Source organism: Acanthisitta chloris, unplaced genomic scaffold (assembly GCF_000695815.1).
Source record: "Acanthisitta chloris isolate BGI_N310 unplaced genomic scaffold, ASM69581v1 scaffold7263, whole genome shotgun sequence".
Lineage (NCBI taxonomy): Eukaryota > Metazoa > Chordata > Aves > Passeriformes > Acanthisittidae > Acanthisitta > Acanthisitta chloris.
The window spans coordinates 33,531-60,594 of NW_008665349.1; the positions used below are offsets into that span (position 1 = coordinate 33,531).

Sequence of the window (27,064 nt, forward strand, 5' to 3'; positions counted from 1 at the left end):
ACACTTTTTCTGCAGCCCCAATACCAAGTCAAGCCTAATCAAACTGTATGTTGAAGAATTGAATAAAGTTATAGAAAGAAGCTACCTGATCAAGTTCTCTATTGTAGAGTGAGAATCTGTTTTCATCAGATTGGACCACTCTGATTCTCAATTCATCTCATGAGGTGTCAGGAATGTGCTGTTGCTGAAGAATTCCATACCTCAAGCAATGGATATGCATCAGTTCAAGCACTGCTGAAGACACACATTTATTTTTTTTTCTTACATTCAGAATGCTACATTTTGTCCAATCAGGGAACTATAGAAAATGTCTGATACTTAAAAGCTAGAATACTTTCCTGCTATTGATACATCAGAGTACTTAGTAGTCTGACAGATATTGTGAAAGATTGAATTTTAGTCTTCTTTCATTAAAATAAAGTAAAAACACTCAATGCAAGTGCAATTGCATGGGTGCTTTGAAGTTTGGACCAGACTGGGAGCTTTTCTGACTTCTTACGGAAGTTAAAGAAATTCACAGTCTAGTTGTACATACTTGCAGCTGCAAGGACTGATGCCAGAGAGTTGTGTCATAAGTTGTTCTATCCTCAAAGACCTGAAATCTAGACAGCTTTTGCTCTGTAAAGTCTCGTTTATTGCAGTGTACTCTTTGACTATAAGGTGTAAAATGAGAATTTGGAGGCAAAGAGAACCTACTCTACTGAGTGTAACAATCTTGCAAGACATCTAATGTTCTTTTACTAAGGAATAATGTTGCATTATTTGTTTGGGGTGTATTTTTAGTTCCTTACCTGTATTAATTGATTCTATTTATTAAGCTTGAAATATCTAATGCAGAAATGTTTTTGTTGTAAATGGAATAGCATTATCTTTAAGAATGTGTTACTAACCTATTGTTCTACCAAATTACTGTATCTGAATAAAGGTAGACATAGACATCTTCAATAGACTTATGACTTCATGTGGCTGCAGCTGAAGTGTCTGAAATATGTTCATTCAGAATACATATATTTGGAACTGAAATTATATAGAAAAATACTTAATTTCTATTTTGATGAGAAAGTGGGAAGAACCCTTGATTCTTTCTGCTAAGCAGTTCAATGAAGAGGAAGATCTGATTCTCCATGTAAACTTCTAAGGCTTGTGAGAGAGCATATTTTGATAATGTTTTGGAATGTTTCTCTCAAGACTTGGAATCATTGCTATCATTTTAGTAATGCTAGGTGAACTTGTCTTTTTTTCAGACACAGTGATGGAAATATAATCCAAACAAAGGCAGTTTATAAGAGAATCAAACCTGAAAATCATAGTGTGGCATTTTGTGCTTCACTGCAATCTGGGAAAAACTTTGTTGAAAGTTACAATATTTTCATCTATAATAGTAAATTATGTTATAGATGAGCATAAGATAACAGTGTTTTCACTAAGTATGTGCAGAAGTCTATTTTGCTCGAGGAGTTTGAATCTTCAATGAGTTCTTATTATGAGAAGTGCCATGCAGACACTGGAGTTTTGAAATAGTAATTATTTGGCCAAAGATGCTTAAATTTGAAGAGGATCATTGTTCTAAAAGTTAACAGCAAATGTAAACCATTGTAAAAAGTGATGCGTTTGGGTTTTTTTAAGGAATATTTTATCAGCATTGCTTTAAGTTTGTATGAACTATAGAGGAATTTGACAATCATAAGTATGCCTTCATTTAATTCAGTTTTATTCAGTGGTGTTTTCTCATGATTTGGACATAACAATTTCTAGGATCAGTGATATTTAGACATTGGGAAAAATTGAGACTTGCAGTATTTATTAGAGATCTTGTATGAGTTTTTGTATGTGGTACTTCAGAGTCTGTGCAAAGATTATCTGCTCATAGGAGTAATAGCAACATCATAACGATATAGAAATTTGAAAATGTGTATATGAAATTCGGAAGAAATTGTTACTTGCACAATTTGCAAACATGCAGATACAGCAGAACAAGTGACATTGTTTCATGCAGAAAAAATTGAATACTTGCATGCTCACAGAATATGATCCTAGTGACAGCAATGGATCACTATATTGTAAATCTTGTCTTTAACACTCCAGCATGTCTTTGGGTGAAGAATAATCTTACTGAAGTTGGTGAAGTTGTACTGTTAGTATCACAGTAGGCCAAAGCTGCCTTACTCCACTGCACTGTGCAAATAGAATTAAGGCTTAGGTTTCTCCAGTGTCTTTAAGAAGCAAGAAAAAAGTGATTTGTCGAATAACCTTTAGAGAAAGTTATCTTTAACTTTGAGTATAATGTTTTATAACTTTTCTATATATACGCATATAGTCCTAAAATGTTTTCAGGTGAAAATTGTCCAGCTTTCCTGCCAGCTGACTTTTGTTTGTCCCTAGTGGCCTACAGTTTCCCATTAGAGTAATACCAAATGGAGTATAGTAAAACTTTCTCAAGCATGCCTTTCTTTTTATACTTTTATTATCAGATAACTTCATATTTTGAGAACTCATGCTGCTATAATAATATTTGACATAACACTTGTTTTATATCAAAAATAAAGACTTTGTCACTTTGAGAGGAGTTACAGTTTTAAACTAAAAAACCTGTGAAGACGGTGAAAGCAATAGGCTTTTTTGTAAGTTGTCTGTCAACAGTTCAAATTTTTGAATTTATTAATCAGTTGGTTACTCTATGTACCTCAGCATTATAGATTTTGTGACAATTCAGGAATGATTTGCAAATGTTTTGAATTTTCACATTATAAATTAGTTAAATAAACTATGTTCATGTATCAGGTGACATTGCTCAGCATAGATGATGTGAATTAGCTGTTTGTAGAAGTCTAAGTTAAGAACTTCAGACTTATTGGTAAAATTTCTGCTTTTTCATCAAGGGACTGTCAGGTTAAAACTGTTTTACATGTCTATCATATTAGATTTTTTTTTAGTCAAGTGCTTCAAATTACTGAGTGTGATCAGGTGCTCCAGGTGCTATTTCTTCAAGGCTAGTTGCTGGAAAGCTATGTTTGACAGTCAGTTTCTGGTGAATTATGATTTATAAATACTTTCTGTAGCTCTTTCCTACAAATACAGGAAGTTTCAAAACTCTGAACATTCGGTATTGTGAAAAGATACTCTCTAAGAGGTAAAGGCTTTGTTGTAGCTCTTTGGAGTTGAAGTCATAAGAAGAATATTGCAAATTGTCATATTCTTAAAAGTATTTTTCCTTTTACAGTAATGAGTTCAGTAGCATGCGCATTACATAGATTTCATAAATATGAAGTGCAGTTTTAAAAGATGTTCTCAGCTGTAGTACATGGAAGAACACATTTTCTAAGTGTATGTAGACGTACCTACTTGTCATAGTTGTTAGTGGCAATAAAATTGCTTTATGTAATCTGAAATTCTTATATGATTTAGTATGTTCAAATAAGCAGACAACTCATTTAATGTCACATTGTAGCATCTAAGATTTAATTTTAGAAAAATAATTTCTTTTTAAATTTTTTTTGCTCTCAGGGAGCTGTATTCTTTACAAAAAAACACAAGGGAAGATTTGTTTCTAATGGGCAAAATAGATAATTTTCATTTAGGATGTGTTTTTCTCCTGTGGTTCTGAGTCTTGTCCTGTTGCATGTGGTAAACGGACAACAAAAGAAAAACTCGGTATCATTTCTTGTCATACCTGCAGTTTTACTTGCTCAAAAAGGACTGTTCACAGAATTGTTCACAAGAATCAAGTTACTTATGTGCCTCAGTGTTTTCCAACGTGTTCTGAAATACTTCATTAAATAACATTGCTTTGATGATACTCATACAGAAATGAGACTTGACAGTTAATTCTTGTATGACATTTTCCTAGAATAGCTTCCCTTAGTGGAAGTCTAATAGTGAGTTCAGGTGTCCAAACTATGCTGTATACCTCAGGTAACCAGAGCAAACTGTAGAGTCTTTTCAGAGTTTGTTTTGTAGATGTTGTAATTGATCTCTGTCTCTTTGGTCTTCATTGTGGAGGGATATGTTGCCATTAGCATCTAGAAGTTGGTCCACATGGAGGCTATGTGGTCGAAAGCAATTGCAGAGCAAGGACAAAAAACCTTGTGTCTGCATTCAAGAACGTAGTTTGTCAAGGCTGACCTTTGGCTCTTATGGTTTGTTAGATACTATTTTAAAAAAGAAGTCCAAGAGGGAAATTTTGCCTGTCCAGGGTCAGAGAGTATGATGCAAATGAACTGAGTTGCATTGTCTAAATCACGAATCTTCTCTTAACTAGAAACAGACAAACTAATATTCGTTTGACCTTTTTCTAGATATAGTAAGTGGTTTGTGTCCAGCAGGGCATCGATCTTACACATAATAATATATGCCACTACCTTCCTTCATAACACATATACTTTTTGTTTTACTTTTTTGCAAGTACTGAAGTACTCATACGTGATTGTATAGGTTGGTATCTTTAAAACGTAGTTTCTAAATCTGATTGCAGTGTTTGACTATTAATTCTAGATAAATATATTTGCTCTTTATTGCAACATAGATTTAAAATCACCAAAACCAATATCCAGTCTAGCATGGGAAAAGAAATACGTATGGTTACTTGACTGTTTTGTAGTTGTTCACTGGCATCTTGTTGTCATGATGTAATGTCTTTTATTCAGTCTGGAGTTGACTGTTCATGCTAAATTTGGTTATTAAATTAAGTAATCAGTCTTTGTTGAGGTAATTTTGTAAATAAGATTTCCTGAAAGAAGTGTCCGCAGGCAAGTTTGCTCTGTAATTATTTGAATATTTAAGTATTGGAAGTCCCAAAGGTGAAGCAGACATTTATTTGAAACCAAATCTCTGCACAAAATGCAATTAAAAAAGAAATACATTTTTTCATTCAGCTGCAGATTGTTGCTTCACTGTCAAAGACTTTGCAGCTTCTATGGATGGAATGTAAGCCTTTTGTGCACTCAGTTAACTGGTATTAAAGGGAAACTTTGCATTGGTGGATAAGCCTATTGATTTTTATTTTAGTATTCTATGTTTTTTGATAAGTATATCTAACTATATTAAATTTTACTAAATGCAGTATGGTATTTTTAATTGGAAAAAATGAATCAATCAATCTACATTAAATGATTTAGAAAAAAGTCATGTGAAATAGTATGGTACCTAAAATGATACAGCTACTTCCTTGTTTTCCATGAAAACAGTTAATATATAAGATAACATAAAAAATTTATTCATTAATGAATGAATTAGAATTCCTAAGACTAATTGTTCATTTTGTAAGTGCAGCTAAGCAGAGAATCAGTATATCAGGAAATCTTGCATTTATGTTATGATGTATGGCTGTAGTGTAAGATTTTCCTGGGTTTTTGTTTCTCCTGTTTAGAATTTAATTCTAGCCTTTTGAACTGCAGTATTTCAATGCAATTCTGTTTTATATTAGACTTCAAGAGTGGTATTTCTATCTCTTTTGCTCTCTTTCCTTTTTCTTTGCTGTGGTGTTTATATATGCTCATGTGCAACCAAGTGTACCCCTGCACCATCTCCCTCAATCTTCAGTGCTTTCAGGTAGCAAGGGGACCATATTCTATTTAAATGTGTTTATTATGAGACTGCAGTGAGATACTGAAGGCTGTGACAGACGGCTGATGAATTAATAGATTTTGCCTCTGTGTGTGTGTGCGTGCATGTAGTGTTACAGTAATTGCATTTATAAAACTCTTGAAGTTAGGCCATCAGATTAGTTTAGCCATGGTAGTGTGCCTATGCTTTATGTAGAGCATTCATAAAAATGTATCTAATTATCTTTTAAAGTGGATTAGTTGCATAACAGTATCACCTTGTATAGAAACTATTATTCAAAAGTAATTTACTTCTAAAGTGAGTTAAGATAAGCCCACTGAAGACTCCTGAAGTTCGCCATGAGAGTGTTCACACAGGGGTTTCGTCTGAATCCACATTAAACTAATTTCCACGTGTTTTTGGAACTACTTCTTCCTGAGGAATGAAGACATGAGATATATGTGCTTTGAGGTCCCTGTGTGCAAGACAGGAAAGTCCCAGAAGATGTATAGTGCTCTGCAAGACTATGTGATTCATAGCTAGTCTGCAGAACCTTACCAAACAGCAGGTTTTCAATTTGACATAGAGTTATTATATCCTTATGTCTCAGGGATATTTCCATACTGTCTTTGATTACTTGCAGCTGCATCTGACAGACGTATCAAAGCTTAGAAAGAATCACATACTCTGTTTGAAATCACTATAATCAGTGATTAGAATGCTTCACAAATTATAAGGCAAAGCTCATATTTAAGAATTTTCCACTCAAATAATTGCAGAAGCCTAAAAGTCCTGTTACTAAGGTACATATTGTCAGTCACACACCTGCAGATATGTTGTATTTTAATTTGAAGTTTTGCAAAGGTATTATAATAATTATTTGGACACAAATGACCATAAACTTTAATTCAAGCATGTATAACAGTTTCTGTTACTCATACAAGATTTAAGGAAGATGTTAATTGGACAGACAATTTCCTTTAGAGATAATATATTTTATATTGTTGTCATAAAATGAACTCTATTGTGGCAAAGCTATGAAGCAAATGTTAGAAATTAAATCTAGTTCAACCATTCTTCAGCTGTTTATACTTCATTTTCTTTAAAAGATCTGTTCTAAACAGCAAATGTTTAGGTATATTCACTATATGTCTGCATTTTTGAATGGCAGCTTTCAAATATGTTTTGCAATATGTATGAAGTGGCATATAAAGGCACAGGTTTTGCACTTCCTTTTTCTTGCTTTGTTATTATTTTTTGCTGTTGTATGCAATATTTCATTTAAGATAGACATTATTAAGGTGGTGAATAGTTCTGTGCAGTGATATGCTTAGCAGTAACCTTTACTCATAATGTGATATTGTCTGTATGTCTTATTTTGTTCAGCTTTCTCTGGCACTGATGAAGCCTAAGGCTGCTGTTTCTTTGAGTTGCTGATAATTTTTTATCTGATTAACTGACACATTTAGTTGAAATCAGACACAGCCCTTAGGCTGGGCATGGATTTAATTTAAAAAGTATCAAAGGTTTGCACTGTGTGCTGTTTAATCATCATGTTTATCAGGCAAAGAAAAATTACCGGAAGGACCATAGGGACAGGGTTGTCTTAAGGAGCAGTAACTTGAGAAATTGATAATAACTCTGAGGTAATTTACAGCTAACTTTTACATTCATTAATATAACATTTCCCGCTGGTAGTTACAGTGCAAGTAATATACTAATTGAATTAAAAACATTAGCACTAATTTTCTTTTTGCTGAACTCTGAGAGGGTCAGGTAAAGACATTAAAATGTGAAATTAAAGAAAGCCTCTGTACTAATACTGCTGCAATAATTTCCTTACTAGTAGAATACTTCTAGCAGTATTGTATGCTACAATGCCTACATGGACATTTTGTCAAATTACCATCACTATCCTTAATTAAATTTCAGTCACAGAAATAAAAATAAAAGCAAAATTGAAATAACAGCATGCTAGCACAAATTACTCTTACATTTCTGTCTATATTTTACTTTAGCTGTGAAGCAGTATGCCAGAATTGTACATGGGTACAACAGCCACCTTAACAACAGATAACAATAAGCATACTCATGGCAGAGATATCTTGGAGCTTTCACAAAACCATTGAATTTTTTATTCTATTTTCTGATAGAAAATGCAGCTAAAAGTGATTTATGATACACAAAGAGCAGCAATTTTGAATTTTGTTATTCATTAAACTGTATAATAATAAATAACTTTAAAACTGGGATGCTTTAAAGACAAATTGTACATTTTAATACAGTTCCAGTTGCAAAGATCAGTCTGCTGTTCTAACACAATTGTTCATGAAGATTATTCTTCTTGTCCTGTGATCAGGAATAATTTAATGGTTATAACAAGACATAAAATAATGGTGTAATTTCACTTACTGTTAAAACATAGCTAATAATTATCTTAAGATACATGAAAAAGTTACTAAAAAAATTGTATTATTTAGTTGCTTTCAAAAAGTTTATAGTTTTTCCTGCCTTTTAAAATGAGTAGTTTTGGTAGTTCAGAAGGGGAAAAATAAGTTTTAAAATGTCATACAGAAAGCACAAAATTTGTTAGCATCTGTTTCTATGTGTACATTTCCTACTTTGTGAGGTATTACTTTTTATATGATCCATTATCTAACATCTTTCCTCCAGGATTTCCCCAAATTTTCTTCCTTGCCTTTTGAATTCAGTGCAGGCCCCTGATACTTAACTTGCAGATGTCAGCTTGCTTTATCCATGCTGACTGCAGTTTTGCAAACATGCTTTTTATGGTACCAGACCTGATCAAATTTCACATTAAAAGGCAAAGGCACTATGGATTCTGGGATGGATTCTCTGCTAACCATCATCCAGTCTAAGTCAAACAAAATGCTATCTGTTTGCAAGGTGTCCAATAACTCTTTCAGTACCAAAATCCAGTGAAGAGCTAGTTTGCAGTTAGTACTCTTTGCATGCTTCAAGTACTGAACTGAATACACTATGCGACAAGGTATTATGTAAACTTTGTCCAGTTGAGGAATTTATGCACACTGTTAGGGGGTTTTTCTGTTGCACTTCACACTCCATCCTTTTCTTTCAAATCTTGTTTGTGTGACGAATTTGTACGACTCCAGCCTTGATTTTTTGAACCAGACAAAATAGGGGGATTGAATTTATTCCTTTCCATGGTATGTAAATATGTTAACCGGTTTTCCCAGGTCAAAGTATGTATTAAGTATAGTGATGTTTCTCCTTGCAGAATCTGCTGTATGGATAGTGATGGAAGTCTATATTTGCTCTTTACCATCAGAAGAACTAAATGAAAAGTAATGCTGGTGAATAACTCCCTGCGAGATTTTTTTAAACATGGATGCTCACCATAACTGCAAAATGACACAAAGTACTGCCATTTCAAAAGATGACTAAAACCTGTGTATTATCAAAGGAAATAAACTAGAATAAGTGTGGGCCATCTTGTATGTTATTTAAATCAGATTTAATGTAGGTTGTAAACAAGCAGCCAATGACATCTTGTGTTCTTGTGTTACTGACTTCAAGATATATTGTATACATACGTGCATATGTACATGAGCGTGCATATATATACACAAACATACATATTTATATGTTTATATGTGTATTTCTATATACACATTCATACACATGTGCATCCACCCGACCAGTGTGTTGTAGGTATGTATAATTGGAAGAAAAAACAGCCTCAAAACAAAACCTATGATTAATTTTCTTGATATATCAATCTTTTGATATAAAGGTTTCAAGTTTGGGCCATTGTGTCAATGGTAGTTTAGTGGATGTTCTGTGACCCTCTGTGGCTTTTTTAATTCCACTGCCATAGGAAGGTTTTGAAAGTTCCTAGGACTAATGACTAGAATTTTTTTAATTCCAAACAAATACATCTGTGCAACAGTTCATTTTAGTATAGAAGTAATATTGTGTTTGTAGAAGAACCAAACACTTAAGTCTCTACTTCCAGATACTTTTCCTTTTAATTTGAGGGAGTTTTTTTACTGAGTGTCTCTGCTGATGTATATACATGGTTCTTCATAAGAAAAAATTGATTTATGTCTTAACGGAATCCGTAAAAATGTAAAGATTGGATAAGAGTCAGCTCTGTTTAGTAGAATTTAACACTAATGTATTCACCTGCTGTTAATTTAATGAAAGGACAACAATTCTGGTAATCTCAGTAAATAGAAAATCTAATTCTTTGGTCTCCTGCTTTCACAGATTTTGCTTGTTTCTATTGCAGTCACTGAACCTAGTGTGTTCCATGAAATAATAAACCTTTTGAACAGATCTCCAGTGTAGCTGTAATGCCAGTCATAGCTGCCACATTTCTGGCTGTCTGCAGAAGCACCACATCTGTCCTGCTGTTCTTAATGTATTAGATGCAGTGTATCATTTGTTTTGTTATGTTGCCTTGCATCAAGAATTAGTCATGAAAAGGCTTTTGGACATTCAGTATCTAACACTGGGAGACTATGGAGGTGATTGTAGTTCTTTGTTGTTTTGGTTTTGTTCCCTGCATCGTTGACTGAATCTGCTTGACTATTCCCTTGCCATTGGCCCCAAGTCCCTGGTTTGCTTTATAATCGTATAATTGCAGGTGTTCTTGTGCCAGGTTTTTCTGGTTTTGTCTTCTGATATTCCTTTCTGTAAGTGGATTACTTTCCTCCCTATGAAGGTGTTCAGTTTTATTAGTGCATATTGTCCTAGTCTCTGCTAGTCCCAGGGTTGTTCACAAGAGTGAGAAACCTCAGCCATTCTCATTCTGTGACTCCAGTACAAATATATTATAGTGTGTTCAAAACAGGCTGCTCCTTTGCACAGAAAGGACTGTGGTGACTTGGAAACATGGTCAGATAATACTGAATGTCTTAGTTCTTAGGTGATACTGGTTCATTCTGTTCGTGGACTACTTCATGGATATTACCTTTGAGGGTATGTTGCCTGTGACTAATTGATCACATAAGCAAAAATACAAGTAATATTTCTGGATGTGTTGGGTGGTTGTCTGAACATTTGCACAGAAAGGACTGTGGTGACTTGGAAACATGGTCAGATAATACTGAATGTCTTAGTTCTTAGGTGATACTGGTTCATTCTGTTCGTGGACTACTTCATGGATATTACCTTTGAGGGTATGTTGCCTGTGACTAATTGATCACATAAGCAAAAATACAAGTAATATTTCTGGATGTGTTGGGTGGTTGTCTGAACATTGTGACAGAGAACATTCTGAAGGAATTGTTGGTGCTTTTTACCTGAAAAGCCACAACAAACGGTACTTACCTGTCATGTTTTCCAAGACTTTAAAAAAGGACTTTGAAGAATTCCACTTACGTGTAATTGTAGCAGCACAGGTGGACTGCGTATCGAAATGGCATGAAACACAGGAGCATGGGGAAAGCATTTTAGATGTACTTGAAGATCCAAGAAGGCTTCATGATTCAGTTTATCAAATTTATTTAAAGAAGGGCTTGCTTGCATAACTGTGTTAACTTTTTAGGAAATGTAATTGAAATATCTGTGATTTATCTTTATTCTGAAAAGAGATTTGAAACACTGCACAAAGCTCAGAGGGTATCAGAAATAATATTATCTGGCTAATAGTAATATTAATACTGGCATTGGGTAATGAACAAGTGACAGATAAGATAAAAGTAATTTTTATCAGTACTATTACTTCTGGATGCTTGAGGAGCATCAACCTGAAGCCTTTGTGATTTGGCACCAGACTTTATATTAAAGGATATATCCATTAATGACATGTAGAGGTACATCATTTGAATAGTGATATATTTTTCAGATTACTGTAGCTAGGAATTTTGATTAATACAGTGACTCTTACATCAGAAATATAGGTGGATGTGAATAACTTAGGAATTTGGTTGTGCAAATATGAGGTGAAAATTAATGTAAAGAAGATAATAGGTTGAGGAAAGACTACTCAACCAGAAAACTTTTCAGTACATTATAATTATGAATAAAGCACCCTCAGAAAATGAAAATTCTCAGAAACAGAAAATTAATTTTAAATTCAATACCACATCAGGCAAAGACTGATTTGGAGGTTCATAACAATGGTGACATTTCACTTGGGCCATGATTCAGGTAAATGATTTACCAGGACTGACAAGGTTAGCTGTTCATGTGTTGTTTCCCACCTTGGTCAGGCAGCCGATGTTCCTGCTATGGTCAGAATTGTTCAAATGATGTACCATGCAAGAGCTCCTCGTATGGTCAGGGGTACTTCACCATCCAGCTGATATGATTCAAGGCTTAGTAGGAGCTCCTGAGATTGCAGAACAGGCCCAAGGAGGAAACGGGGCGGGGGGGGAAGGATGCATCACCACAGGTAAAGAGTTGATATTTTGTGGTAAAATCGTGCTTCACAGGATTGTGGTCTAACTGAGCAGGTTCAGAAGGTATGTCATGCTGGGTAGTTATGATCAACCTTGGTTAAAAGAGGAAAACAACTTTTACTGAAGTCTAGACGGGGCAAATTTTAGGAAAAGGAAGTAAATTCAGCCTGTGGATTGATCAAGCAATTTAAAAATGTAAAACCTCATGAAATATTGGAAATATGTACACTTTCAAATATTACATTCTCATTGTGTTTGCAAGAAAAAATAAAATGCTGTTGGCTTAGGTAATTGAAATGAAACAGAGAAAACATGTCTTGAAAAATCATTTTTAGAACAGATTTTTTAAAAGGTGAATCTGAGTAAGCTGCTCTCTTGTGCTGCGTAATATGACAAATCCTAGCAGTTTAATTAATCGCCATGATTGTATGTTGCTGATAATTATTTGTAGGTGGGGCAGGTAACACCTCACTTATAGTGAAAAGCTGGAAGTAATTTTCAGGATGTCAGGAAAAATTTAGGATAGTATGTTAAATCTGGTACTTTAAAATTACCTTTTTATTTCTTCTGTAAAAATATACCTGAATTGAGTAGATTACTGTGTTAGAGTAATAACCATATAGTAGGTCAGCTGCGCTGCTCTCTTCTGTACAAAATCTTCATTCCAGCCAGTCCATGTAGTGGACACAGAAAAAGAAAAATTATTTTGATTCGTTTTGATAGTAGAGATACTTAATGTCTATAGCTTAAGCCATCATATATCTATAGCTTAAGCCATCATATACTGCTGTCATTAATATTCCATGTCTTTCTTAAGGACAAAGAAGGAGTGGAGGGTGTATCTGTGGGAGCCATTCTTTCTGACTACCAGAGAGTTCGAGTTGAAGATGTGTAAGAAAATATTAATCTTTTTTAAATATACACATTCTGGAAGGTATTGGTCTGTTTTCTAACTCAAATTTGGAGCAGAGACAGTTGTCTTATTTCTCATGTTCTCTGATACCCAGTGCATTCATTTTGCTAATATACATATCTCTTTTTTCTTTCTTTTTTTTCCTTCTGAAACTATGTGTTCATTATTAAAAATCTAGTAGAGACTATATCAGATTTTTTATTACTCTTCAGGTTTCTCTGTATCTGTTGAAAATTCTGAGAATTTTTATATAAAAATAGTTGAGTAGATTCAAATTCTTGATTTCAACAGAAAGCTCACTCAGTTCCAATGACTACAGTGCTGTGATAAAGTACCTCTGGTTTTAATATAAAGAAAGATCCTGTAACTTGTTATCAGGAATTAAATGCAAGATAATCCTTATGTCTATATCTTCCCTTAATTCCTTAGTATCTAAAATCTATTATCATTAATCAGGAGTTTCCATTTTTCATTTCTACTATACACACTCTTAAGTCTAGATAGATCGTGATTCTTTCCAGAGTCTTAATTAAAAAGGGGATTATGTAATGGAAATTGTGTCTGTTGTATAGGTCAAGATTTGATTTGGGTCTGGAAAATGTTTTTCACTCTACATATCTGATGAAATGCAAAGACACCTTGTGTTAACAATTAATTATCATTTCATGAGTTCATTAGTTATTTGTTGATGAAAGCAAATATGGGGAATCCCTTATGAACTACAAGAATGGTCAAATTAGTGCTATGTCAACTTGATTCACATCAACAAGTTGCAGAGAATAGGTGTTTTCTTTACAGTTTACATAGGAAAATTGCAGTCAGAAATAGCTCCTTTCTTTTCGTTTTTCCTTGCACTTAAAACATTTTAATGATTTACAATCGTGTTACTAGATAAAAAGAGATTCATTTTGTGGATAGTGAGATTTGCATCTGTACCACTGCTAAGCAATTGTCAGGAAATCAACAAACAGAACTGATTATTTCCAAGGTTGCTCAGTGGTAAAAGATTTTACATTGATTTAGCCCTTGCAATAAAGTTGTTTCACCTAAACTGTCCTGGTTATTTGGATTCAGCTTTTTTAGCTAAAGTTAGGCACCTAAATGAACTACTTTACAATCGAAGTTGCTAAATATTTCTGTTAATTTCAAAACTTAGTGGTCTGTTAAAATACATGAAAGTAATAACAAAACCAGTCAGATTATGTGGATGCTATCTACGCATTTATCTGTCAACATGCAACATGTATTTAGCTATAAAGTCTTAACAGTCATACTGGTGGGTCTATCTAACATAGGGGCTAATGCCCATATCTGTGTGGAAACTGATATATTAGATAAAATATGATAATTGACAAATAAATATAAATTTTAAGTGTTCTGAGTCCCATCCTTATATATTTTTGAGCTTTTCAAGAACTGGACATTACACATTTCATCACCAACTTGATGTACTTGACACTTTGCAGAAACATTGCCTATAAATAGGGCAAATCAGTGATTCTCCAATTTGTTAAACAATCAAATGCTGTGTATCAAATGTTGTCTATATATGATATGTATCAAAACAAATTGTTAACTTTACAGTAAGAAGTTGTTAATTTGTATCACAAGCAGTATACATTTTCCTGAATTATTATTTTCCTTGGATATTGATCCGAATCACAGCAATACATCCAACATATTGTACTAGTGACACATTCCACGTTTAGCACAGAGTGCTAACTCTGGCCTTAGCTGTGTTCACAAAAGTGATCACTTCCTAAGATATTACTTGCTTTGTGTCCCAAATGTTTAGGGATGTGTTTTCTCATGGTTTTACTTGTGTTTCCTTGCATATCTGTTTGCATCAATGAGTTGCATCTTACATACATGAATTATAGTCTTAATGAATTACAGACTTAAAGTTTACACTGAAATATAGGAACAGTAAAGTATTGCAATTGAAATTCTAGAAGAAAATTTATTTAGAGGTAGGAAATGAAAGAAAAAATGTTCTTTACTTTTGCATGAATCATGCTGTGTAAAAGCATAACAATTTTATCCAATTTTTTGTGTTTTCAAGGTGCAGAAGGCTTAATCTTCAGCCTTTAGCTTACCTGTGGCATCGGAACCAGCAAATATTGCTTAAAGAAATGATATCATCTGGCATTCAAGCCATAATCATAAAAGTGGCAGCTTTTGGTATGTATTCAGATTCTGAGCAATACTATGTACTGTAATTTGCCATGGACAAATCCACAGCATAACAGAGAAAAACAGAAGTTTTAATCCGTATTTTACGATACGAACTGTTAATATGGAAAAAAGTTTTTTTAAAATCACATGGCTCAATAATTGTCATTATGTCTGAACAATTAATTTACCATGATGCAATTCCTTCTTAAAAGAGACATCGAAATGCTTCCTGACATAGTCATTAAATTACTTTTGTAATTCTTTCGTCCTAGTTTGGTTTTGATTTACAGTAAAGATGCATGTATAATTCAGTGGTTCACGGTATTGTCATTTATAGATGATGCAGACTGATTTCTAGACAATATTATAAAGCACCCGTAGAAGTTTTAATAGAAAAACAACACGTTGACATCAAACAACATGAGGCCAAAACATTTCATGTAACAAATGTTTCGTGTAACTGCATTCCCTTTGAGTTGGTAAAGCATAATAGCAAACAGAAATAGTTCATAATTGCCTCCAAAAAATGGTATTTACAATGTAGTTGTTTAGCATACCAGAAAATCAACATGTCTGGTTACTGTCAGATATGTAAAATGAGCTTTGTGTAATGAAGCAAGTCAATACAAAAGATAACCTGTTCGTTTGTTGCGGGAATGTAAAGATAACGTGAAATGAAGTTTTATAGGAAGACTTACGGAATGATGTGCTCCAAAAGCCTGTGGAGCACATGAGAAACATGTTAATAGTACAATATATTCATTTCAAGCCATTATGCAGTCTTCTATTTAAGAGTATAAAATGGGTTTTTAAGCAGAAAGTGTGACCAAAGGACCTTTTCATTTTGGCTTGGCTATAGATTTTTGGTCCACTGTACCAAATATGGCTTGTATCATACAAGTGGTGTTGGTAGTTAGATGTATTTGAAAAATAGAGTTGTATAATCTTGCATTTGAAGTCTGATGGCTGGTTTATCTGGGCAACTTTCACATCAAATTCCTAATGCCTGTCTCTGTTAAAGAATACTTCATAACAAAGTAATTTCTTCTTAATTATTAACCAATAATTGAATTGTAATCCCTTTGGACTGGATGATTTCCATTACTTTTTAAAAATTAATTATTTTCAAATTTTATTTATTTATTCCTCTTTAGCTGGTACAGTTTCTAACTCGTTTTTGTGTTATCACTATGATGGTCTCACTGTATTGTTCTGTAGAATCTGCTATGGGTGATAGAAGGTTTAGAATTATTAGAGATACTGCATTCCCTCATTCATTTATAGGTAACAGGCATTGTAATTTGATAGCTTTTTCCTGAATTTTGGAAGGTCAGTTGCAAATACATAGGAGTTGAACGCCATGTTTTCTACTATAAAACACTTCTTTTAAAATTGAAAAAATATATAATTTTTAAGATAATAATTTCCAGGCCTTGTAAAGCACATTTATAAATTTATATTTCCATAAAATAGAATGCTTTCTTTACTTATGCTGACGTGAAGAAAATAAAAGTCCACAAAGTCTATGTAACGTGTTTTTTCACATCAGAATTATTTTTCAAAGAAAATATATGATTCAAATAATAGAGAAAGGTATTTCCCAAGAAGTCATCATTGATGACCTGTCTTACGCCTGAAGCAAGATAAGCTTCTCTTTTGTATTCTACAGTCTTAAAAAAACCTTAAAATGCACTAGTTAGTGCACAGAGTGCTTTGTGGGCTATTCATTGAAAGAGCGAATACCATAAATACTTGTAGATAGCATTTAGATAGAAAATCACTCCAAGTTATTTTCCCTTTTTATTTTTTGGCTACAGGTAAAAGAAAGATCTTATCAGAGTCAATTTCTCACCTGCCTCAGGCAGATGTAATTAGATGTAAGCAAATTTAATGGAGCTTTTGTGCTCTGGGGCCATTCTGTAATGCTTTAATAATTGCATGCCTTATTAAAGTGGATTTAAGGTATGAAGGCTTTTTAACATATCAAGTGGCAAAAAAAGATAAGATACAGTTTAACTTTTTGCCTCTTAGGTTAGTAATCAAAGCTAAACTGAAATGAAAATATTTAAAATAACAGATTTAAGAGTGTGAAGGGTAACGCATTAGATGGTATATTCTACAGATGTTAATGCAAGAAGCAAATCTGTAACCTAAGGTTGACATTCATCAGTGCTGGCATACTTGTACACCCGCCTTGTCCTGTTTTCCATTAACTCAGTGCCAGTATTGACAGGGTAAAAGCCTGTCATTTTATGTAGAAAACACTTAATTATGCAAGTAAATGAGCATTAGTTTAGTACATTTCCCTAAACCCACCATTACAAATTAATACCATAAACTTTGCCAGTGGCAAGAGTTTTCTATCTCAGAGTAGTGGGCTTTTCCAGATTGGATGCCAATTGCTCTCACTTACATGCAAAAGAAGTATTGTTAGCAACCTTTTTCACATGCCTTCTGTTGATCTATAAGTGGATCAGCTTTCTTTCATTTGGAGTATATTTCAGAGACTTTATTAATGAGAGATAAAGACATTCCATGATCTAGCAGCAAACCAGAGCTATACACACACACACACACACACACATATATATGTGTAAAAGCTACTTATGCATATTTACCCTCAGTGCCATTTTATTGCTGTTAAAGGTGCTTGTATGATACATGATACTTTTATTTTTGAAATATACCCCTCTTCAGTGGAAATCCCAGAAAGTCAGAATGAGGTTACTTAGTGACAGCTAAAATTGAAGCAGTTATTGATTGTTTTTAACATGTGTGTGCCTGAAATTCAGATTGCTCATCTGAGGCAGTGTAATAGAGCATGTGTAATAGAACAGAAGCAGTGCAATATAACACAATAACAACTTGCATTTTTAATCTCCTTCCTCTCTGGATGCATTTTAGGATTAAAATACTCATTAACTTGCAGAGTATGCATTTAACAGAGTCAACTTTAAATCTTGGTAACTTTATGTACTGGTCTGACATGTGCCACATTCTAATACTTCCTCTGCAGAACAGCGTGTAATACACACATAAAAGTGAGGGAAGGAGGAGGGTTAAATTTGGAATCTTTGGGTTCCTCACAGTATGATCCTCAGTAAAAATTGAGCATCAAGTGTATCTAGTTTTACTTGACTTATATAGTTAACTATACCTAAATATTGTTAAGTATTAAGACTAAAACTTAAGCACCACTATACATTTTAAGAGATGACAAACTTCAGTTCTCATATATATCTGAGAATATACTTGAAGTTGGTTTTATGTCATGCAGTTAAAGCAGTTTGTCTTCAGTGATTGTAGTTTTTCTTGAGGTTTTAAGAGTAGCATTTACCTTCAGTAGGTTTTATAAGTGCACACTGTTGTTAGCTTGAGAATATGGGGGAGAATTGTTTCTTCAATATTTCAGGCAAAATCAGAACATATAAGCTCAAATTCCTGTCTTTTGTGAGATTCATATGCATTATTTACTTTATACATTTGACTATTTAATTAAATACCTGAAAAAACATTGTAATTATGAGAGCATAGAAATCATAATAGAAATACTGAGTTAAAAAAGAAATACTCTTTCGTGGTTAAATTATGTTTCTAACTTCTAGCTGCTCTTTGGACCACAGGATAGAAATGATACCTTAGTGCTATTCAACTCTTGGACAATTATAAAAGCTGAAACTTTGGATCTGGGCTGATTAGCTTGTGTTCTCAACCTACATTTGAAGTAGATCTCTTTTATGCCATGGCTACATCCTTTATCTTGCAGGTCTGGCTGCTCTTAGTGCTTATAGACATTCTGCATGCTCAGCCATGGGTAGTGTTGAAGTCACGGTGTCTGTGGAAACCTTGATTTTGAGATAGTGTGGACCATAGTTGCTTACCCAAGCTATGTTCCTCCAGCTACAGAGTTATGAGTCCTTAGTGAGCCATTATCATCTCCTGTGTGTCAGGAAATCCTAAAGTTCCTTCTCTAAAATGAGCTGTCTGAAGTACCTATATTTAACTTGAGTCTCCTTTGGTGCAAGAAAATCTTGATGCTTGCCTTACATGGTTAGGAAAATTGGTATACACCTGCTATTCATAGAGCCCTCTGAGAAACTGACATTATTGAGTGCAGTGCTTCTTAAGAAAGTATCATAGGCAAAATAGGGGAGAGATGGCTTAAGAGTGGAAAGATTACTTTGCAGTTTGGGGAGATGGCATCATCTAAAGGAATATTTAAATGGAAGCATCAGGCTGATAGACTATTAGGGATTTAAAGTGAAACTGAAAAGGAAGTAAGGGTTAAAGAGACAGAAGAACAGTTAGAGACATTGGAGCTGAAAAATACTGGAAGAAAAAGAGCTTAGTAAGAGATGTCAAAAGCAGAAATAATCTTAACAAAATGAAAATCAAGAGATAGAAGTGGTGTCTTGTTAATACTGGATTATTTGCTGCTCTTTAATGCCTGGTAAGACTGAAGTTGTAGATGTACATTTAGTGTGCAGATTTTTGTGCTGAAACAGGGCATAAACTCAAAACTTTAGAGACATATCTGTGTAGTTAGAACCATGAATACTTGCTTTCCAGGTCACTCTGAGTTGAAGTTTTACAGGACTTCATGTCCTAATCTGATCCTTTATTTCTGCTCTGGCCATTACCCCATTGGAAGATCTACCGATCTTCTCTGTCAGAAGTCTCTGTTGATCCATTTGGGGATTGTGACATTTTAAAGGTTTATAACTTGTCTGCATGGAGATGGATTTAATGAAAATGATACAAATTTTACCACTAGCACTATACCTCTTCCACTGAATGAAATTTCAGTTATTTTCTTCAAACCTGTTCAAAGCATGGAAATACCAATATTCTGCAAGAGGAACAAAATAGCTAATCCTTTTCTATTCACACTATGGTGCTAGATTAATTGAACTATTTGAATTAAACAGATTAATGCAAAAACAATTCTCTAAAGATATTCTACTCAAAGCATTTCAGTATGACAAAGTTAACAACCCAGAAAACAGATTTATATCGGGAAAATAGTACATATGTGGCTGTATGAACTGAACCCGTAATAACTTTTGATTTAAGTCGCTGAAGTCCATTGAAGGTCCTGAGAGGAAGTTGACTGCAGCACTATTTTAAGTGAGATAAGCCATTTGCTGGCTCAAGTCTTGAGTTTGATTAAAAGTAGTTTAATGCTGTTACTAAGCAACTCTCCCACAATGTTTTTAAAACTACAAACATTTTAGAGATTTAAAAATATGTGCTTGAAAATATTGCCTTGTTATTTGATGAAACAATACAAAATTTCTTCAAAGACTTATTGAGATTTCTGTTCCTGAAATGGCAAAGCTAAATTGCTTTGAATTCTAGATTTAACTAGAACAGAAATGACTTTGATGTTAAAAAAAAAAAAAATCACAAGAGATTACAGATAAAATTAATGCTGCTGCTATGAAGAGTTTTAGATCCTTTTACCTCTTAGAATTCTAAAATTTCCTGACATCAGAGTAACCCAGTTTAGAACATATTTGATGAACAGTTGAGAAGGAAGATAAACTGAGATTCTAATTAAACTGCACAGGAAACATATGCTAGAACCACTCCGGGATTAATGTCTTACAACATTATCACTTAGCTTGGAAAGAGTTACTATATCTTCAGGTTCCATCCCTGTACAATTCCCATACTAGATACATTCCTCCATAAAAAAACTGCAAACAAAACAACAAAACAACAAACAAAAAAAAAAAAGGCAAAAAATTAAAGAAGTAGACACATAATCAAGTTGCATCAATTTTGCTCTTGTAGACAATAAATTAGAAGTATATTCATCTCCCATCTTTTAGAGGTGCAGTAATACCCAGTATTTATTGCACTTTTCTTCATTTTCATACAAAAATTAAGGAGTTGTTACAATTATTTTTTTTAAAAGGAAATTCAAGGAATCCATCCAGTTCATCATTCTTAACACAACTTTTCATGTATGAAAGTTATGAGTAGGTTGAGAATCAACTACGATCCTCTCAAGTTATGCTACCAGACAAAAAGTTCACTTCCCAAATTTTCACAGAAATGAAAGCTAAATATGACACCAGGAATAATTTATGTCAAGGCAATTTAAAGTATAGATTTATGGTTCACTAATACGTCTGGCATGTGCACTTCTATTTTGTGAAGGTTATCTGACATTCCTGCACTCCTACAGAGTAACCCTGTTTTACCAACTAACATTGTTGTGTATGGGCTTTTCCTGTACTATTAGAAATAACTCTTGGATTCTGTACTGTGTAAAGAATCCTTCATGAACTGATCATCCTTCATGAACATCAGTGATTTTGTCCTGTTTGCTTAGGAAGAAAAAAGAAGACATTGAAATTAGAGGATTTTACCTTAAAAATAGTTCTGTTTTCTCTGTTCCAATTCTAAGATGGGTGTTTTCATTTATCCTTTATATGCTTTTGCTTTCTATACATATTTCTTTACCTTAAAGGTCCCATCACCTTATTACTCACTTATTACTGTTTTCTTTCTGATAAAGAAATTGAGAAGAGAGGGTAAGAGACTTGTTTTGGTTCCAGAAAACCAGTCTCTCATTACCTCTTTTCTTAATTAAAATTCTAGAGAATTCTGATAGTGGTAAGCAGCTGATTAGGATCTTTCCAGAAACTTTATTGTGCATTATACTTCCCTTCATTGGCAGAAGTTAAGTCTTAGTCCCTGACGTCAATAATGATGGTGGTTACTAATTTTCTCAACAATACTTCTCAAGAAAAAAAGGGAAGTTCAAGTTGTAACTCTAAAACAGATTCCATTTTTTTCTCCAAAAGTCTGTTCTAATTCTATGAATATCATATTTCAAGAAGATTTATAAGATATAGCAATTTTGAGGATTTGTTTTTAACCTTTTTTTATTGAAGAAGCCAGAGAGTAATAAAATTTACTTTTTGAATGGTGAAGTTGGTTAGTCAGGAAAAGATATAAGTTTTTTCCCTATATTATCAACAGATAATGGTCAACTCATATTATATTGATGTGTGTATGTGGTAGTGATTCTTTCACAATGTGTTCATGTATTATGAGTTAGAGTTTGGCTCAGTGTAGCTTTTAGAAGAACTTTATGTACCATCATTTCTTAAAACCAATAATTATGGTTGATTTTTATTTATTTGACATTTTATGTAGAGATAAAAAAGAGAATTTTTTATATTGAAAAACGTCCTTAATCACAACTATTTTAAAATTCTGAACATGTATAAAACATGTTCTTGTTAGTAAGATGAGGCTTTAAGATTGTGGATTTTACTAGTGGAATGTAATGCCATGAAAAAGGAACTTGGTTTTCTAATGCTCTTGATCAGCATCAGGTAATCAGGTCAATCAGTATCAGGTAATTACCCCTCAGGTGAGGGCTTTATGGTGCACTACTACCACATGTGTACAAAGTGAACCGTTTAGAATACAGTTACTGTGTGTAGCTTAACATTAGTGAAATGCATTTTGGTAATGTTCATTTTTTCACTCCAGAATAAAGCCCTGAATTTCTGCCCTGGTCTTTTGACGTTGCTGCAGTACTCTACAGTATTTGTGGTTGTGTGTAAGAGCATTCTGCAATCATTGTTGATATCTGCAGGAAGGAGTTCTGCTCCTGTCAATGGATTTATCAGGAATTACAGATAGAGTAGAAATTACTTTGAAGTGATTATACCATTTGTGCTATCACTGATTTTACAGTAAAGCTAGGCTACAAAACGGAAGGTGAAAGCACAATTTGTTTCACTGAGCACTGTTAAAAACAACATTATCAAATCTTTTGAGATGTTTCCATCATCATATACTGGTCTGTCTCAAAGAAATAAAGCCCCACTTGCTCTCTTGGCAGCACATAATAAATTGACAGATATAGTTCAGTTGGGGAGTTAAAATGCATTGAAAATAATGGGCCATAACATTCTAGGGTTAACATTTATTCATAGATGATGCAATTAAATAAAACAGGCATTAACTTCAAGGTCACTCAGTGAAGTAATAAAAGTGAATATTTTAATTGAATTCTAATTGCTTCCCATTGTTACATGCAAGTTAAGTGAAATAGATGTCAGTGCTGCAAATTATAGTTCCCTTCCTAATTAATTCCTTAATTCTACATACAGTCATCCAGACCCTGGACCTTGTTGTTGGTTTATCCACCCATGCATCTTTCTTTATATCTAGTCCCATGGAGGAAAAATCTAGAGGATATGGTGCTAAGAATTGACAATACAATGTTTTTCTTTTTAGTCAACCCATTTTAAGAATCTGAATCAATCTACTCCTTTGTTTAAAGAAAAACATACTACATAGATGTATAGATTTATATTAACTGTTTTGTAAGTACGGTTCTAGATACTTTGTTATACTAATTGTAGAAGTAGACATACTGCTTCATCTATGCATGCATACTATTAGAGATTTGAGATGTGGATTACTGGTTCTCTAAATTACAGGTTATGTTGGTTCTTGATGCCTTGAGCAGACAGTCTCTATTCACTCACAATACACACCTATTTGAAATTAAAAGAAATAATAGTTTTTAAAGAAATACAGGCTGTCCAAAAATAGAATTCTGGTTAGAAACAGACAGTGTACATTGCACTTTCTCAGCTTTTCATGTAGGTGTGGGGTATTGCTAAAGAATTTACCCATTGTGTACACATAGCTAATTTACTTGTATTTTGTAAACTATATATATATCATAGTTTCTTTTAAATAAATGTGTTGTGTTCATTAGGGGACTGAACAGTAAGTATATCCATCATATCAAAGAGAACCTTGTGAAAAAATGTGTTAGTGTGTCTGGTTCTGACAACTCACAGGTTTTAAATGTATCCCTTAGTTTAAATCTAAAGGAAATCAATTTGGTTTTATCCAGGAGAGAGGGGTTGCTTATCTCAGAAAAGTAATTATGTTAAGGAAGAATGTCAATGTAAATGTGTGAAATGAGTACTGTAATATTGTACTCATTATTTGTTTATTTTAGGAGAAAGTGCTTGTTTAGTCTAATACCTATCCCGTTAAAACCAAGGGCATAATGCTAAGCTGATATAAGTTAGAAGAGATCACTAGAATCATTTGAACTATTGAAATTGAATGAATCTATTTCAAAACTATTTCCACAAGAATAAATTATTATTATTGTATCTCTAGCCTGCACATTTTCAGTCTGTTAATAAATAAGCAATAAACCAATACAAAAAAAAGGAATAGAAGGAGGAAAAAACCTCAGCCCTCTTTCACTTTAATTATTAAGCAGTTTTAAAAGCATTCCCCCAGATAGTAAGGGAATTTTTAATGTGCTTTAATGAAATATTTAAAAACTTTCTTAGTGTTTTGAAGTCTCATTCACTATAACTTGTTTTAGTTTCACAGGAATTTAAATATTCCAAGACCATGATGGTAAAAATTAAAAGACATATCAGATATTTGAACTCAGCAATGACTTTATATAATAGTATACATACATTTATGTAACAGCTTTCATCATCAATGATCTAAAGTACTTTGCAAGGTACATACTTCAGGAATTACTTCTAAATGGAGTCATTCTGGTGGCAGCTTTTTAATGATACCCATTTTTATATAAAGCAGTAGAGTAGGAAAAAACAGACAAGTATTGCTATCAGTACAAAAACATCCAAACCACGATAATTAAGAGTAGATAAAATGTGATAACTTGGTATTTTACAGTGTTCTGCACTTTCAGAAGTTATAATTTTGGTTTTTTTGTCATTTACTTCATATGGTAATACCTCTTGATCACTTAATGTTAAAACCAGCTAGCATATTTATTTGGTTGAAGAAGATGTCAGATCTTGAAACAGTTGGTCCTGGATGTTTTTTATCCAACTATGGATTTCTGACAATTATTTGATTTATTCCTGAGAAGTGATCATATAACTGCCATCAGCTGGCCAAACTCATAAAGTCAAAAAGCTGAAACAGGAACACAGAGGAGCAATTTAGAGGAGCTATCAAATTTTAACAGGGTTTACTTTTTTTACAATCAGAATGTACATATCATAGAGAATATTTTGTGATGGATCAAAAGGTACAATATTCAAGATACTGTGTAAGTCTGAGTTTCTTTATATTTCTGTCCTTTTTAATCTTACCCTTTTTTAATGTGGGTACCACACGCAGAATGTGATTTGGCAAAGCAAGTTTTTATTATGGAAAACAGTCTGTGTCCCTTCCAGTAATTTGCAGGAACTATAAAAAAATTTAACTTGTATTTTAATTTAACAAGTACCTGCAAAGGTAACTTCTGACTCAGAGAGCTAATATCTGTATAGTCTTTTCATTACTACAGACCTGTGTGTTTACTTCACTGGCTAGTGAAATTTTTAAGAAAACAGTAGCTTTTCCAGTTGGCATGCAGTGAAAGGTAGTTGGCTTTATTTTTCCACAAACATGGAAAACAGTTACCCAGAGGCGATAAGAGAAAATTCTGACTGTTTTCTTTAAGATAGAAATTATTTTGATATAGTGGAGTTTCTAAGAGAGACAAGCTATATTTGAAAAGGAAAAAAACCACAGCACCTTTCTTGATGTCATAACAGTGCTTACTTCAAAATAATTTTACATTTTTGAGTTGGGTTTTTTTTTTTCAGGTTTAGATCCAGACAAGCATCTAGGCAAAACTCTGGATCAAATGGAGCCTATTCTTTCGGAGGTGAGTATTACTTAACTTTACTCATACAAGTAAAGTTACAATTAAAAAGTAACACGAGCAGAAATTCAGTAAAATTAGCTTAATAGAAAATGACTTGCTTTTAGAAATTAGATGCTAACCCAAAGCTGATCTTTGTACATAGAACATAAGTGCCTGATATGCACTTTCAATATGAAAAACATTATTTCTTGACATAGTTCATAAATGGTGTCAGCATTTTTAAAGCACACTAAAGGCAAGCAACCTCGGTATCATGGGAACACTAACTCGTATGCCAGTATACTAAAGCTAAATAATTGCACGCAGGGTAGTGACTTTTACAGGAAGAAACGGTAGCAGCAAAATCATAGGTGATGCAAAACTTCCCCAAAGATATCCCTATCTGGAGGTTTCCTACCATTTACACAGTCAAACTGTGTAAAAAATGGAATGAGAGGTCTATTCCTGAGGATGTACTTCATTCAATGCAAAGGGTCATGTACCCTCAAATTAGTCAGAACAAATAGATTTATTTAAAGAAAAATTATTTTACTAGGGGTAAAGAAAACACAAGATTTTGCATTTGAGTCTTCTTTGAGTTAGGTGTAGAAGGATGAAACATCAAGCTAAGTACAGTTTAAGAATAACAGCTCTGAAAGTATGTTTATATATATTGTGTGTGACAATGCCAGTTTACAACAGTTCATTGTCCTTGAGCCTTTTAAAAACCCAAAATATTTGCATGTTTGGTTATTAAGAGAGTCCTGCTGTAATTTTCATCAGTGTAGGCTGTCTAAATTTCCACAAAATAATCTCCTAAAAATTCTTTTCATTGTTAATCTGGATAGTTACCATTCAGCCTGGCTTCATTGCAATTTTTCTGTAACACTTAAGGACATGGCAAACTTGCAGAAGAGAAAGAAAAAGTAACCAGAATTTGTTAGGATCTTTAAAAATCTCTTTCGCTGCCAAAGGTAGAGGAGTTAAATAGCAATTATATCTTGAGTTTAACTCCATTTTGTTAGTTATTTACATGGCTGGAGAGAAGAAAATATATAATTGCTACTTGGCAAAACTGAAGAGGAGGCACTAAGTTCCATAACATTCAAACCTTACTTTAAGAGATGATATTGGTCTGTTCTTAGCTTGAGGTTCTTCAGTTTAAGAGCTGGAGAATTTGCCCAGAAATCTTTCCCCCATCCTTGGCCCTCCACTAAGTAAACTAGTTGGTCTAAAAATCCTATTTATCTTTTTTTGTAAGCCTTGATTCACTTATTTCTTTAGATCATCTAAACTACAGCAAAGATTCGAGAATACCAGAGGATATAAAGAAAAGGTGCATTCACCTGCTCCAGAAAAAAAAAAGAAAGG

General features: G+C 33.5%; 1 protein-coding gene across 1 annotated transcript in view; it reads left to right on the forward strand.

The window, feature by feature from the left end:
• Positions 1-27,064, forward strand: part of DPH6 (diphthamine biosynthesis 6) — an 83,452-nt gene that overhangs the window by 29,255 nt on the left and 27,133 nt on the right. Inside the window, exons 3-5 of the mRNA XM_009071714.1 lie at positions 12,748-12,821; positions 14,906-15,024; positions 25,653-25,714. Of these exons, the coding sequence (XP_009069962.1) occupies positions 12,748-12,821; positions 14,906-15,024; positions 25,653-25,714 (255 nt within the window). The remainder of the gene's footprint in view (positions 1-12,747; positions 12,822-14,905; positions 15,025-25,652; positions 25,715-27,064) is intronic.